The sequence below is a fragment of the Anoplophora glabripennis genome, unplaced genomic scaffold, assembly GCF_000390285.2.
Source record: "Anoplophora glabripennis isolate ALB-LARVAE unplaced genomic scaffold, Agla_2.0 scaffold768, whole genome shotgun sequence".
In the NCBI taxonomy this organism is placed as follows: Eukaryota; Metazoa; Arthropoda; class Insecta; order Coleoptera; family Cerambycidae; genus Anoplophora; species Anoplophora glabripennis.
In genome coordinates this window covers 44,996-61,778 of record NW_019416962.1, presented here as the reverse complement: position 1 = coordinate 61,778, position 16,783 = coordinate 44,996, and the positions used below count along the sequence as shown (strand labels likewise).

The window sequence follows — 16,783 nt, the reverse complement described above, 5'->3', positions numbered from 1 at the left end:
CAGTTCGAAAATGATTTAAAAATACACTTCTGCACGGCACTGGAAACTGGTCCACTGTAAAACCTGACCTCGCACAATGCGACCGGTATGGCGGCGTGATAAAAACGGACAAAAACTTTCGCAAGGAAAGAAATATGTAAATAGAATTTTATCGCACCTATTTTATATCGGCAAATTCAAATGCTTTTGCCTTTATTAATTATTAATAAAATTAATTTGTGTTTTTAAATAATAAAATCATTTGACATACCCGCCGTTACAACAACAATTGTTCAAAATTTTATCCACCAACGTGTAAACACATTTGGATCCGTCTTACTCAGTTTCTACGAACTAACACAAATGTTGTCTTGCTTCAGCATAACACAAATGCTTCATCATAATACAAATGTTGTCTTGCTTCGCCATAAATTAAAACGATATCCATCAACTCCGAGTTGCTATATACGCAAACCATTTTTGACACTAACTACTAAAAAACTATTGTAAACACCACAGATAACAGGTAAACACTATGGCAACGACGGTTGCAAAATCTGATTTCAGTATTCGGAGTCGCTGAGGCCACGTGGCTCTCCACGCGTATTGTGAATGACGCTCGAGACTACAGTTGTCTAGCTATGAATGTAGTACAACTTCAATTATTTTTTTCTCGGAAACTATAGGATTTTACAAAAAATTTTTTTACGATATTGACTCCATATCTCATGCCGCATCTATTCCCAAATTTTTTTGGATAAGTTGTGAATCACCCTGTATATCAAGATTAGATTGGAAATTAAAACTGATATTTCACGCTATTTTATGCGCTATCAAACAGGTAGATGTTACAACCAACCAGTCGGTAAGAATACCCTTTATATGATTCCCGATAAGATTGCACAGTTTTTGAAACTAGAACATCATTCTGAAAAACATCGTCAACGTTACTGGCTAATACAGAAGTTGATGTACTAGCAATAAACTCCGCTCTCGTGGGCAATAGACAATTTATCGCACTTATTGCGCAATATACTATTACCTCATTATTACATTTTTGTATTTCCTCTTGAATTTAAGGCAAAACTATGTTTAATGAATATTGAACGTAAGTTATACCGTTTCTGTATTATTTGTAATTTTTTTTAAGTACATTTGCAGAATATAAACATATTCGAAACTAAAAATGATAACAAGATGTAGTTTGAACTATTCGTTCAGCAGAATCACCAGACATAGACCGGTTTCGAAGTTATTAAGACGGATTCTCATTAGTCAACTACATTGATCGGTATCTATGAATCTATGCCGTTGAAATAAAACGCTATTGCTCAATAATACTGTTTCAATAAAAGTGAAAGACATTTCTACTTTTCGTTGATCGATAGGACTGATTCAATTAAATTGATCAGGGTTTGACCGTGAGAACAAGTGTTCAGCCATATTGAATGGCCATTGTGAGATGGAAACGATTCTTATGTGGGTAAATATCTTAAAACTACTTGTAATTTGAGTCTTGCTTAAAAAACGTCCCTCAATAAAGTATTTTTTTTTCTGTATAATGGGTACACTTTCTCTAGAAGTTCTTCAAATACCTTTTCTGTCATTCTTAGATTATTTTTACAGGCATCCACAAGTCACCTATAGTCAATTCTACTAACAGCTTTATAGAAGTACCCTCATATCTCCGTTAAGATCCATGGCCTGACCCACCAACGACGAGGTTTTCTTTTTTTTCCCCATTTCTGATTAAGTTTTATAAATATTTGCAAATAATACGAACGCCAGCACGCATAATTTTCTTTGCAGCCATTTTTAATACTGGCACTTCCTAGACTATATAATCAATGTTCTTAAATCATGTGAACGAATTTTACTTTCAATTCTCTGTTCAGTTGCGTAGATTCAATAATATTGACCAGTGAAGTTGACCAATGAGAACCCGCCTTTAGTTCTCAATTGCATGCCAAGGTGAAAAGACCGGTAAAACGACGAACGATTTAGCCATTCGAATGTCTATCTACCGACCTGTTTTGAGTATAACCTACAAAGTATGCCATATTTTAATTACCGGTAAAGAGCGACCGAATAATATATAGGTAGGTACTATTAATATATGACTATTGTCGCACTAGGCGAAATAAAATTTTTAACTAATAATATTCTGGGAAACAACTACTCTGCGGGATACAATCCTGTCCTGCATTGTTTTACACCGTTTTACATATACAGGGTGTTTCAAGATTAAGTCGACAAACGAGAAAAAAATCAAGTATAATTTTTTTTCCAGATACACTCCAATTTAGAAATCTAGGGCATTAAAGATTTTTTTAAAAATTCGAATTTTTTAAATAGCTTCTAAATGAAGAAGGCTATTTAAGCCAAATCTGGCATGACACATCTTCTTATGAGATACCATTTTTGCATAGAAGTAGAAGTCCCGCAAACAACCAGTGGCGGAGTTATGGGGGTTCAGACTCATTAAATTATAAAAAAAAATTAATATGGCACTACTGAAAATAAAAAATGATGCTGTTTTTAGATAGAACAGTTTGTTATTGACAAAAAGTGTACATTCACTTGTTTTCCTAACTCTTATAGTTTCACGGCAGAATTGATTTTTCGGAAGGGCGCTTCTGGATTCTGTCGATAAACTTTAGGAAAACGTTCCTCATAAAACCTAAAAAAATATAATAAAAATATAGGCAACATTTACTCAAAGGGGAATTTTAAACCAAAGGAACAACCATATTTGGTCCTACGAGAATCCACGGGCGGTAAGGGAACATAGTTTTCAGCATGAATTCCAATGTAACGTATGGTTGGATGTGTTGGACAACACTATAGTTGGTCCCTACTTCCTTCCGCATCGGTTAAATGCTGACATGTTTACCGAGTTCCTTGAAAATGGTTTTCAAGATCTGTTAGAAGATGTTCCGCTTAATACTCGAATGAACAGTTGGTTTCAACTAGATGGTTGTCCTGCCCATTTTGGTAGAGGTCCTAGGGAGTGGTTAAACATTAATTATCCCAGGAGATGGATTGGTCGTGGAGGACCTGCAGCGTGGCCCGCACGTTCACCGGACTTGACACCGATGGATTATTTCGTTTGGGGTGCTGTTAAACAAAAAGTCTACGAGGTGCCAGTTGATACCCTAGAAGATCTAAGACAGCGAATAGTCCAAGCGTGTCGAGAATTAACTCCAATTCAGTGTCGATCGGCCACTACCTCCATAATTAGAAGATGTCGTGCTTGTCTACAGTCCGGAGGCGCCCATTTTGAACAAAATATTTTTTAAATCATTTCATTTTTGATTCACTTTTCGCTTTGTCTAGGTATAATATTAATTGGTAATTTTTTGGTTGTTTCAATTTACAAATAAATTTTCATGTATTGTTTGCCATCTTATTTTATTTAAAAGTACACAACACAAGTAAATGAAGTGACTACAAACCGCCTGAAAAAATTTAGGAGTATTGCAAGGGTCGTTACGTTGTCGCATTACGACATAGTCACATTAGATGTTAGGTACTTAAATATTTCTATTGTTTTCATCATTTTTTTTTTTAAAAAAAAACACCCTATATCTCAAAAACGAAGCATCTCCTAAATAATTTTAATACTATTGGTTAAACCCAAGGGAAGGGGAGACAAAAAGGCTTATTTGACTCACACATACTCGAGACTAAGACCAATTTTAATAGGTACTATATTTTTTTAGGTTTTATGAGGAACGTCTTCCTAAAGTTTATCGACAGAATCCAGAAGCACCCTTCCGAAAAATCAATTTTGCCATGAAACTATAAGAGTTAGGAAAAAAAGTGAATGTACACTTTTTGTCAATAACAAACTGTTCTATCTAAAAACAGCATCATTTTTTATTTTCAGTAGGGCCGTATTATTTTTTTTTTAATTTAATGAGTCTGAGTCCCCATAACTCCGCCATTGGTTGCTTGCGGGATTTCTACTTCTATGGAAAAATGGTATCTTATAAGAAGATGTGTCATGCCAAATTTGGCTTAAATAGCCTTCTTCATTTAGAAGTTATTTAAAAAATTCGATTTTTTTTTAATCTTTAACGCCCTATATTTCGAAAATGAAGCGTCTCTGGAAAAAAATGTATACTTGATTTTTTTTTCTTATTTTTATATGAGAAATAACTCCTTAAAGTTTGTCGATTTAATCCTAAAACACCCTGTATATATTGAAGTTCGCAAAGTAACTGTTTCCCACAATATTATTAGTTAAGTTTAATTCACCAAGTGCGACACTAATCATGCTTTCATAATACTTACTGAGTAAGTAGAACTCTGCCAATAGGTACAAAGAGACGCTCTGTGCCAGTATGCATTGAGTAACATTGACAATTAAAATGTGACATACTTTGTAGGTCTCCCCCACTCTCTAGAGCTTATTGCAATAACATTTTTGAGATATCCTGCAGTAACTGTAGAGAATATACAATATTAGTATTTTGAATCTATATCTATTTTTTCATAATTCTGCGTTTTTCGATAAACAGAATGGTAACTTATAAACTTTAGTATGTGTATTCAATCCATGTGTTTAGGTTATACTTTGTTAAGCTAAAGTAACCTATTTTTCCCATTGTTTAGAGCTTGTTGCATTAACTTTTCTGAGATATCCTGCAACTACTGTAGAGAATATACAATATTAGTATTTTGAATCTATATCTATTTTTTTCATAATTCTGCGTTTTTCGATAAACAGAATTGTAACTTTTGGGTAATAATTGTAACGTATCTTTGCCACTCTTTAGAGCTTGTTGTAATATACAATATTAGTATTTAGATTATATATCAATGTTTTCATAATTCTGCGTTTTCGATAAACATAATAGTAACTTAGAAACTTTAGTGTATGTATTCAATCCATTTATTTGAGTAATACCTTGATAAGATAAATGTAACATTCTAAATTGCATTCTTCTATGTTTCTCGAACTGATTTAAAAACTGATTTTTAATCTACCCCTCTAAAAGGAAAAGTTCATCTGAAAGCTGTCCTTTAAGCCAGTCTGTTTCTTTTATTTGAATAATACTGATTAAATTTTCTAATGTCATACATGAATCGTAATCAAAATTTTTCATCTTTCAAATTTTATTAGCGTTTCATGTGATATGTCCAAGGTGACAGTATACAGGAAGAGTCAAGTTTTGTAGTTAAGCTTTAACAGTCGACAGAATATTTCATTCTAAGAAAAAAGCTCCTGTAAATATAAATCATAAATTGTTTGGTTTTCGAAATACAATTAAAACACAAATAACACTGACGGAGAAACTAAAAAACACTCACTAAGTACCATAAAATTTTGACACCATTGATTGATTGTGAGTATGTTGGGAATTGAACAATAGCATTTAATTCCAATTGCGACGAGTAATTATTATTTAAATCGTAGTGTAACCATTAGAAGTAAAAAAAAATCGTGGGCGTAATTTTTTAGGTTACTATTCCTTAAAAAAATAGTTTCTCCGCTAACGATTTTCTTGAACTTGCATAATTACATTGTATTTAAAATTACATATTGTCTAAAGTTATTTACTTGTCGTAATTTTCGTTATTTTCCTTTATTTTTAAGGTATTTTGTCACCTGTGAAAAAAATATATAATTATTAGTGAAATAAACCCTTACGCTAAATGGATCGGTGAAACTAGTTTTGCCTAACCAAAAAATCTGACACTCAAATAAGCAGACAAATGCAAAATACAAACACATATCACTTTGTATCGCGCACTTTAAAAACTTGTTAACGTTTCGAAAATCTATCTGTTTTCGTCTTCTCAACTTTTTTTGACTTTTTGTTTTAGTTACGTTTGACAATTTAAATTTGTATAGTTTTGTCTGTTTCCATTGCATATTATACAGAGTTTTCAAAGAGTTTGGAACCCCCCTCTATCTCAGAAAATACTGCTCAAACAAAAAAATGATTATGACAAAAGTTGCAGGGTTTTGAGTGAGCAATCCAACGGTGACCTTGACTATGACCTTGAAGGTCATTTAGAGGTCAAGTTGCAAATTTGAAATGGAACCGTATACTTTTGACCCCGTAAATGGTAAGAGCGGGAAATTTTACGTTTCAATGTGACCTTGACCATTACCTTCAAGGTCATTTAGAGGTCAACCTGAAAATTTTAAATGGAACCGTATATTTTCGACCACGGAAATGGAAAAAATGGAAATTTTTACGTTCGGATATGACCTTGAACATGACCTTCAGTGGCGTCGAAATTCTGGTTCTTAATGATAGTACCTCATCATTGATTGACATATTTGTGAATAATTCAGTTAATTTTTTAAATCTTGAGTATTTAAATCAATGTGACTTAATTAAAATGTCAACACTATATTTTGAAAACGAAGCATTCTACGACTTATGTTTATATGAACTTTTTTCCAGAATTCTAAATTAATTTACAGAATAGATTCAAAATAATAATTTCATTTCGTTGAGTTCCAGATTCAATAGATACTTATTTAAATAAGTATATTATCTTTTGAAACGGAAAAATTAAAATATTATCCAAGACTACATTGTCCCTCTGCCTTTAATGTTTTGTCATCATCTAATAAATAGCTTTGTGATTTAAAGTACTTAATATACAATAGATTACCTTAATTAAAACAACAAGTAAATCTTACAGCATAATTACCTAGTTTAAAAATGTTTATTGATGGAACAAAACGGATACGAATCTAGTGTGAAAGTGGAAAATTGCTTTGTTTTTACACAGAACATACTAGCAATAATTAAATATAACTTGAATATAGTGTAATAAAAATTCATAATGATAGATAAAGATTAAAATCATAAATACGTGCACCAGTACATGTTAGTTATCTCTTTTCAGGTTTGAATAATAATTAGTACACTAAATTTAAATATAGTCGAGGCAATAAAGCACTCAACCTCGGAATTTTTTGCACTAAGACGGATCGGAATGCGGTTTTTTGCATTCGCTTCCAAAAATTTTTTGTAAAAAATGTATCTACTTTGTATCTTATACAAACCGGAAATTGCATTGTTGCAGCCAAAAATGCATTCAAAAAATGCATTTTTTGAGACGGCTTTTGGAAGATTTAATAACTTTGTAAATAAGAGTCAGAACTGGCCCAAATCGGGTGGCCGGGGGTTTTCGAGGTCGCTGATCACGATTATGATATTTAAATTGACCCACAGCTGACCTGGAGCTCAGGAACGCCGATGAACGTCATCTCCGTGGGACTCTCTCAAAATTCACGCGGGGAAGGAGAGAAACTTGGCGCCCGGGGGTTTTTTGGGTCGCTGAATTCAAATATGGCATCGGCAAACACCTGGTGCACCGGAACCTGGACGTGGACGTCATCTCCGAGAATTTTCCTGACAAGATTGCCAAAAACAACCCGAAAATCATTGTGGGGGCGTTTTTTGGGGCGCTTAATCCAAATTTCACGTATAAAACGATCCCCCGAACACCTAGTGCACCGGAACCTTGTCCTGAACGTCGTTTCCGAGGGCTTTCCAGACACGATCGTTAAAGACAACCGAAAATCGTTATGGGCGTTTNACCTGGAGCTCAGGAACGCCGATGAACGTCATCTCCGTGGGACTCTCTCAAAATTCACGCGGGGAAGGAGAGAAACTTGGCGCCCGGGGGTTTTTTGGGTCGCTGAATTCAAATATGGCATCGGCAAACACCTGCTGCACCGGAACCTGGACGTGGACGTCATCTCCGAGAATTTTCCTGACAAGATTGCCAAAAACAACCCGAAAATCATTGTGGGGGCGTTTTTTGGGGCGCTTAATCCAAATTTCACGTATAAAACGATCCCCCGAACACCTAGTGCACCGGAACCTTGTCCTGAACGTCGTTTCCGAGGGCTTTCCAGACACGATCGTTAAAGACAACCGAAAATCGTTATGGGCGTTTTTTGGGGCGCTGAATCCAAATTTTACCCCGAAAACGTACCTCCGGACACCTGGTGCACCGGAACCTCGGCCTGAACGTCGTCTCCGAGGGTTTTCCAGACACGATCGCAAAAAAATATCCGAAAATGGCTCATAATTTGACACATGAGAAAAACCCTCGGAGATGACGTTTAGACCGAGGTTCCGGTGCACCAGGTGTCCGGAGGTACGTTCTCGGGGTGAAATTTGGATTCAGCGCCCCAAGAAACCCCAATAACGATTTTCGGTTTGTCTTTTCCGACCGTGTCTAGAAAACCCTCGGAGACGACGTTCAGGGCCAGGTTCCGGTGCACCAGGTGTTCGAGGGGTCGTTCTCGACGTGAAATTCGGATTCAGCGCCCCAAAAAAAACCCCATAACGATTTTCGGTTCGTCTTTTTCGATTGTGTGAGGAAAACCCTCGGAGATGAGGTCTGCGTCCAGGTTCCGGTGCACCAGGTGTTCAGGGGGTCGCTTTCGATGTGAAATTTGGATTAAGCGCCCCAAAAAACGCCACCACAATGATTTTCGGGTTGTTTTTGGCAATCTTGTCAGGGAAACTCTCGGAGATGACGTCCACGTTCAGGTTCCGGTGCACCAGGTGTTTGCCGATGCCATATTTGAATTCAGTGACCCAAGAAACCCTCGGGCGCCGAGTTTCTCTCCTTCCCCGCGTGAATTCCAAAATTCACTCTCCCAAGAGAGTCCCATGGAGATGACGTTCATCGGCGTTACTGAGCTCCAGGTCGGCTGTGAGTCAATTTGAACATCTTAACCTCGAAAACCCCCGGGAACCCGATTTGGACCAGTTCTGACTCTAATTTACAAAGTTATTAAATCTTCCAAAAGCCGTCTCAAAAAATGCATTTTTTGAATGCATTTTTGGCTGCAGCAATGCAATTTCCGGTTTGTATAAGATACAAAGTAGATACATTTTTTACAAACAATTTTTGGAAGCGAATGCAAAAAACCGCATTTCGATCCGTCTTAGTGCAAAAAAATTCCGAACTTTTGGCCTTTTTAGTGCTTCATTGCCTCGTCTAATAGGTAGGTCAAAAATAATTATTGTAAAATTTTAAAAACTATAAAATAATAAAGGGTGTCCCAAAATTCACCCAAGAAGTAATTTTGATAGAAAAGACAGGTATTTAATTAAAAATTGTAAATTATATTGATTCATAAAGCATACAGTTTAGAATAGTATGTATGCAATAGCATATCGAGTAAATGGCCTCCTTAAGGTGGCCATATCCCTGGCCGAGAAATAGTCAAATTTCTGGCGTTTTTAGGTACTGAAATCTTGAAAAGTAAAACGTGTAGAACAAAAGTAAGCACAGAAATAAAATCATTGATGTTCTGTTTATTCATTGTTACTATTTAAATTTACTCAAATAAAATAATAACTAAAAAAGGCGTTTGTAAAAACATGCGTTTGCTGTTACCCTAACCTGACATTTTAAGAATTATTTTCACGTACTTATAAATAAGAGTTAACAATTTTATATGTAGGACTAAATAAATGTTATAACAATATTTACATGTGGAGTTGTATATAAAAAAGTTAGTATTTTCGTAGATTTCAGTACCTAAGACCTTGATGGTTTGATCGTTTTTTGCACTTGTTTATTCGTTTTACTGCGGCGTCTTTGAAAATACCCAGATGTCATGGCATAACATTCCTATTATTTGATAGGCTTTAGATTATTCAGTTATTAAATGTTTGAAATTATTTGTCTTTGTGGAAAACACTATTTAAAGAATATGGCGCCCTTAAAGACGTGGGCTTGCTGACCTTAGACTTAAAAAAATCCTAGAGAAAAAAATCCAACGGCGTTAAGCCGCATGATCTGAGCGCCTAATTCTGATCACCGAAACGGGAAATTATATGACCAGAAAACGACTCATGCAGTAATTGAATTGTTTCTGGGCCTGTAATACATATGGCACCGTCTTGTTGAAACCACGTGTCATCTATATCCATATCTTGCAATTTACGCAAAAAAAAACTGGATTATCACGTGTGATAGCAAGCACCATTAATTGTTATTTTCTGACTAGCCGCATTTTCGAAGAAGAATGGTCCGATGATGCCTCCAGCCCAAAATCCGTACCAAACAGTGACACGTTGGATGCATTTGTTTCTCAACTATCATTCGTGGATTTTGTGTACCTCAAATGTAACAATTTTTCGATTAAAAAAGCCATCAAGATGAAAATGAGCCTCATCACTGAAGATGATTTTGTTCGAAAAATCAGCATCCACTTGTTCCCTAATCCATTCAACGAATTCTCTTCGCTCTTCATAGTCAGTACGCATCAGTTCTTGAGTCAAATGAACGTTATAAACATGCAGATGTAAATCTTTGGTTAGAATACGTCATAAAGAACTTCTCGAAACGTCCAATTCCGAATGCGACAAGTTTGTCGATTAACGAAGCCATCAAGATGAAAATAAGCCTCATCACTTAAGATGAATTTGTCCATAATCCATTCAACGAATTCTCTTCGCTCTGCGTCGTCAGTAGGCTTCAGTTCTTGAGTTAATTGAACTTTGTAAGCATGAAGATTCAAGCATCTCATGAGAATACGCTTCTCGAAATGTCCAATTCTTGACCACGGTGCCGAATTGATATTCTTGGAATCTGAGCAACACTCTAACGAACTGCTTCAATGTTTTGTGTTGAACGACTTGCTGAAGGTCGGCCAGAGTGTTTAAGATCCTTTCTCCCTGAATTTTTCAATTAATCTCCTCACAATTGATGAAGTTAAATCAATATTCCGACTATGTACGAAAATTGCGAACTGTAGCTACCAAACATTCATTATATTTAAAACATTGCTCAACACTGAAAACGCGTTGTTCTTTCGTGTGCAAGGCACCAGTTTTAATAACCCTGAACTGTCAGCTATCACGATGTCTTTTTTTTATTGGTAACACTTTACCGCATATATGGCGTAACATTCAAAAATTGCGTGAATTTTGGTCTATCCAGTACATCATATTTTGTAGAGTGAAAAAGGAATATTGATCATAAATTAAAATTCCTTTCCGATGTTTTCCTTAAAATCAAAATTCTTTTATTTGTATTACAATTATAAAATTCCCTTTCATGGAATATCAAACATTTCGAATTTCTATTAACAAAAAAATTTTAATTTTTCATTAGCTGTAAAAACGAAATTACGAAGCATTACAAATACATTAAAGTAATACTTAATAATAATATTAGTATATTACTTAAAAATAAAAAGTATCAGAGTGTAACAAGAGCAGACATAACGGTCGAATTATTTGAAACAATTAAGTTATCAGAGATAAAACATTTGACTGAGCAGATATAATTTTAACAACATGTTATTAGATTTGTTATTGTATCCATTTTCACGTTTTGATTTAATTTTATTGCGTTAACACCATAAAACTTATAAAACCTATTTTTTACTTCAAGCGTTATCCTGCTGATAGAATTTATCCATCCATAAATGTAATAAACTATTAATTCACACAGCTCACAGGAGTAATGTAGAGGAATAGAAATAATGTATTTCAATGTATTTTCATACTCATTTGTTCATAAAGAAATTTATATCAGGCAACTTTTTTTATCCTGAAATTAAAAAGATGTATATAAAATTATTAATACAGGGTGCGTCAAATCCATTTTAATAATAATAATATACCTACTTATACGTAATAAAAGTCAGAAATATTGAGTACAAAACCTACCTACAATTTTTTTCAGAATTTAATGGAGCTTTTTTAAAAATATATGTTTTACTATTAGCTTTCTTATTTTTTATTTTATTTGAAATTATTAATGTATTTAAAATAAAATACAAAAAAAGTTTCTCAACTTTTCTAAGTTTCTAAGTTTCTTCTCTCTTTTCTCAGTTCTCAAAAATCTAGGTAGGTACCTATGCAAAAGATATCTATCCTCATACACAAACAAGACTATTGCGGGAAACAACTGCTGTAGTGACTACGTGCTCTAACAAGCATTGAATTATACGAGCAATGATATTTCTACTAGTTTTACTTATGAAATACCTTGTATATGATGTGTTAGAATGAAAGTAATCAACGAATAGGTGAAATGAAATCTTTGTCTACTACGCTTATGACGTATTCTTTTGGTCATATCTCTTTTAATATTGAAGAGAGATATATTAAATAATTAATATTAATTATTATTATTGGCATAAGAGTAAAGTTAAAAACATAAAATTCAAGAGGCAAAATGCAGTAAGTAAGTAGTAGCCGTACAATATAAAATAAAACAATACTGTTGGTATAATACTGTACTGATTAAAAGAGAAAGAGAAACATGAAAAGAAATTATATACATATAAATAACTTTTCCAATATCTCCAAATACAATAAAAAATATATGTACATATATATAATATTGACCTTAAACTATAAAAAGTATATAATATATTTTTTGTATTCGCATTAATTTGTTTTTTTTTTTTAGATATTCCACGTAGGACCTTTTCTTGGAGCTATAAGCGCTGCTTTTGTATACCGATATATATTCGAGGAAAATGAAAAATATTCTGTTTATCGACTTACACAAAAAAGAAAATAAAAACTTTAAGGAAATTAATATATTTATTTATTGTACAATTTATTAAAATATTTTATTTTTTGCTCTGTAATTCAACATTTAACATTTATTTTAATGATAAACATTTTGGGTATTTTGAGATACCATAAATTCAAAAATGTTAGTACCGAAATAAAGCCTTATACCACAAGAATTAGTTAAGTTTTTTTGCAAATATTGCCTAATGTTGCCTAATTAGTGACCTAATATGTTAGAGATATTAAGGCATTAAGGCAGATTAAACGTTTTCGATGTAATTTTGGTATAACCGACGAAAAACAGTAAGTGTATTGTAGTTGTTAATTTCAAATAATATTTTTTGTACAAATATTTATGCAAAGCAAAGCTTAAAGTTGTTTATGCAATCATTTGATTATACATACCGGCATAGTTTCAACTTAGGTTATGTCCGATGACACGCGTTGGGGGAATTCCGCGCAGGTGTGCTGTTAAGTTAAAATATCCATTATTTATTTGTGTTTTCTCTTTTAGTAATAAAAATGCCTCGTACTTATGTAAAAAAACCGAAAAGAGTAAATGGACGGAAGATCAGTTAAAAGCTGCCATCGTCGCCGTGGCATCTGGCCGAGCTGTACGAGAAGTAGGGCGATGTTTTGTTATTCCAGAATCTACTCTACGTGTCAAGTTAAAAGCTAATGACAACAACATCACAAGGTTAGGAAGAAAGTCCGTTTTTAATGTCGAACAGGAAAACTGCCATAGCCAATCACATTATAAAATTGTCCAATGTATTTTATGGAATAACACCTTATGAACTGCAGCGTTTGGCTTACGATTTTGCTGAAGCTAATAAAATTAATAATCGGTTTGACAAAGACAAACAGCTAGCTAACAAGGATTGGCTCGAGTTGTTTCTAAAGCGTCATCCAGAAATCAGTCTAAGAAAACTCGAAGGTACAAGTTTAAATCGCAGTGCTGCTTTTAATAAAACAGAAGTTGATCGATTTTATAATCTCATTAAAGTTATGGAAAAAGACAAGTTTACTGAAAGTCGAATATTTAATACTCGATGAAACGGGTATCTCTACAGTACAGAAGCCAACAAAAATTTTGGCGCCAAGGGGAGAAAAATAAGTAGACTTGGTAATATCTTGTGAACGAGGGAAAAATGTCAGCGCATCTGGCCAGTTTGTTCCCTCCATGTTTATTTACCCAAGAGCACGTATGAATCTTCAATTGTCAAGAGATTGACCGATTCAGGCCATATACAGATGTTCCAAGAATGACTGAATAAATGAAGAGTAGTTTTTCGATTGGATCAAATACTTTCAATAATGTGTGAAGGCAGCAAAAGATGACCCAGCTCATCTTATACTTGACATCCATGGAAGTCACATTTCTTTGAATATTTACACATTTTGCAGATTACACGAAATTGTTATGGTTTCATTGCCTCCTCACACTTCGCACAGGCTATAACCGCTCGACTTAACTTTTTTTGGCCCTTTAAAAAATATATTCAACCGTGAGTGCGATTTGTATCTTAGAGGTCACGTTACGAAAAGATCACGCATTATGAACTTGCTTCCATTTTTAATAGAACATATATGAGGACCGCCACAATGGAGAAAGGAATATCAGAATTCCGTGCTGCTGGGATATGACCCCAATAGATTTTGTGAAGACGATTTTAGTCCAACACATGGAAGTGAAATTTCAGATATCCAAATGCCAATTAACTTAAATGATTCAGAATTTGTGAATGAACACAACATTAAAGGACATCTAGAATTTAGGCCAAAGAGCCCTTCCATCCCTAGGCATCAGGCACCTGAACCTCCAACAATATTTAAGAACACCGAAGTATCACTCTCAGATCATCAGTGCTTGTCTAAAATTTCTATTGAAAAGTTACCCTCGCTTCCAGAACCAATTATAACTAAGGCATCTCAACCTCCAACAATGTTTAAGAACACCGAAGTTCACTCTCAGATCGTCAGTCCTTGTCTAAATTTTCTATTGAAAAGTTAGCCCCGCTTCCAGAACCAATTATAACTAAGGCACGGCATTTTTAGTTCGTTTCCACTAACGTACGGCTGGGTAGGTACGCCGCGCCGCTAGGAACAACAAATAAAACCGGAATCGGCAATAATCGGCATTCTAGCGACAGCAGTAGGTAGGTAGTATCCAGTCACGTGGCAGCGTATCAGATATATGTTTTTTATTCTTTCTTTAGCAACAAGATTTTTTCTGTGTCTTAAAAAAAATAAATACATAGGTATGTCGAAATTATGTACTAACAAACAACTGTTTCTGCACGCATTATATCTTGCAGCAGAAACAATTCGTATATGACATACAAACAGTGCTATATGCCTTAAGTAACGAGAAAAATGTTTGCGTCAGAGGCAAGCGTGTTAAGAAAAAATTTCAGATTTCTTCAGATTAAGACACCTCCGTAGCAATAGGCCCCCCCCCACGGATTCATTAACTGCTTTTAGAGATTACTTCAAATATGCATCGTCATTAGATGTCGAACCGGTAATTTTTTTGACTTTAAGCAAGAGTACCTTTTTTATGGCAAATTGTTAAAAAAATATTATTTTTTCCAAAATATTAAAAATGTTCCCGTAAAAGAAAGTTTGGGGGCAAAATAAGTGGCACCCCCCTCCAGGAACTGTCCTGTACAAAATATTAAAAGTTTGTCAGCAGTAACTTTCAAGACCTAATCAAACCTATTTGTGGTCTAAAATTCATTTAGCTATCATAAACCGTCTCAGAGATAATTAAAAAAAAAAAGAATTTTTGGGCCCCCTTTTACAGAGCCGTATCTTCTGAAGGAAGCATTTTCGGACTCATGTTTATTAACCAAATTATTATTAATATTCTATTTACCCTAGAAATTAGCGGAACGTTTTTTGAAACACCCAGTATAAGAATATGTTTTCTCCGTTGCGGATATCGCTTAAAGAATCTACTGTGGAGATATATGTAATGATCCAGATATTTGCCAGAGCTCATCCAGATTTTTAATACGTAACCGGGTAAGCATTCCACAATATTATCAAATTATTTATTATAAACGCACTAGGTAATCCACGTGCGGACGCCCTGCTTTCAAACTGAAATGCAGTGCCTTAATTATAACTACATCGCGTGGAAATCAACATTCTGACATTTTTACGTCCACGCCTTTAAAAACACAGTTACAGATAAAAGAAGAGAATAGGTAACACAAACAACACAATGAAAAATTGAAGAAACTTGAGACAAAGAATATAAAGCGAAAGAACGCAGAGAAACCTCTTGCCAAATCAAAGAAACGACCACGGAGGAAACCTGCTTTTGTAAGGATTTTACATTGGGATACGTCAGATTCTGAAAGTTACGATGAAAATCAATTACGAAATTAATAACGTAGACGCGACTGAAGGTGGAAATACGGTTTGTGATGAATTTGGAAGCAACCATAAAATTTGGTACCGCTGTGTGCCAATTGAACTTACTCAGAATGTAGCGGTCGTTAATTATACCTGCGATAAATGTGTAAATGTATATAAAAAGAAACCATAAAGTAAAATACCTTTAATAAGTCCATAATATTTGATTAAGTGTTTATAAAACGATTTTGAGTTTCTCATGTTTATTAAAATCCTCCGCGTCATTTCCCCCAAGCCTGCGCCTGAGCAGTACTTAAAAATATATTCTTTTTGTCAAAACTGGTTTGTCAAAAATACTTTTGCTTGATAGATAAAATGCCTCATGCATATACGATTCAGCTCTACAATTGTGAGCGCAATATCTGATAAAAAAAAAACATTCTTTATGGACATATTGCCTTAGAAGGGGGCCAATTCCCCCGTTGTCCCCTAAACAGGCTGCTTAATTCTGCGTCACGCCTCCCAACCGCAACATGTTGCGATTAGAAACGCGGTGTGAAGTAAAAATGCAGTACCGGTAGCACGTTATGAGGTTGTGCCGCGGAAACGATATACTATTACTGATATCTTTAAGTACCATAAATTTCAAAAACTGAATATGCAGAACAAACGTAAAAACAAAAATAAAATTTTTAATGTTTATTTATTATCATTTAAATGTTGCTCAAATAAAGTAATAATTTTTAAAACATGCTTTTAAAGTTCACCTATGTTGCTCATATCTGAATAAATATTTTCCCACGCGTAGGTACAAATAAAAGTAATTAATTTTATATATAAAATTAAGTAAACTTATGTTATAGGAATATTTAAAACCACAGATAAATAGAAAACAGGTATTTTGACAA

General features: G+C 34.4%; 1 protein-coding gene across 2 annotated transcripts in view; it reads left to right on the top strand.

Moving 5' to 3' along the window:
- The window catches only part of LOC108911860 (aquaporin), a 44,790-nt gene extending 32,249 nt beyond the window's left edge, over nt 1-12,541 (top strand). For both annotated transcript variants that reach the window (XM_018716916.2, XM_018716914.2), the window contains one exon: nt 12,403-12,541. In XM_018716916.2, the coding sequence (XP_018572432.1) occupies nt 12,403-12,516 (114 nt within the window). In that variant the 3' untranslated portion in view covers nt 12,517-12,541. The remainder of the gene's footprint in view (nt 1-12,402) is intronic.
- Nucleotides 12,542-16,783: the final 4,242 nt, after the last annotated feature.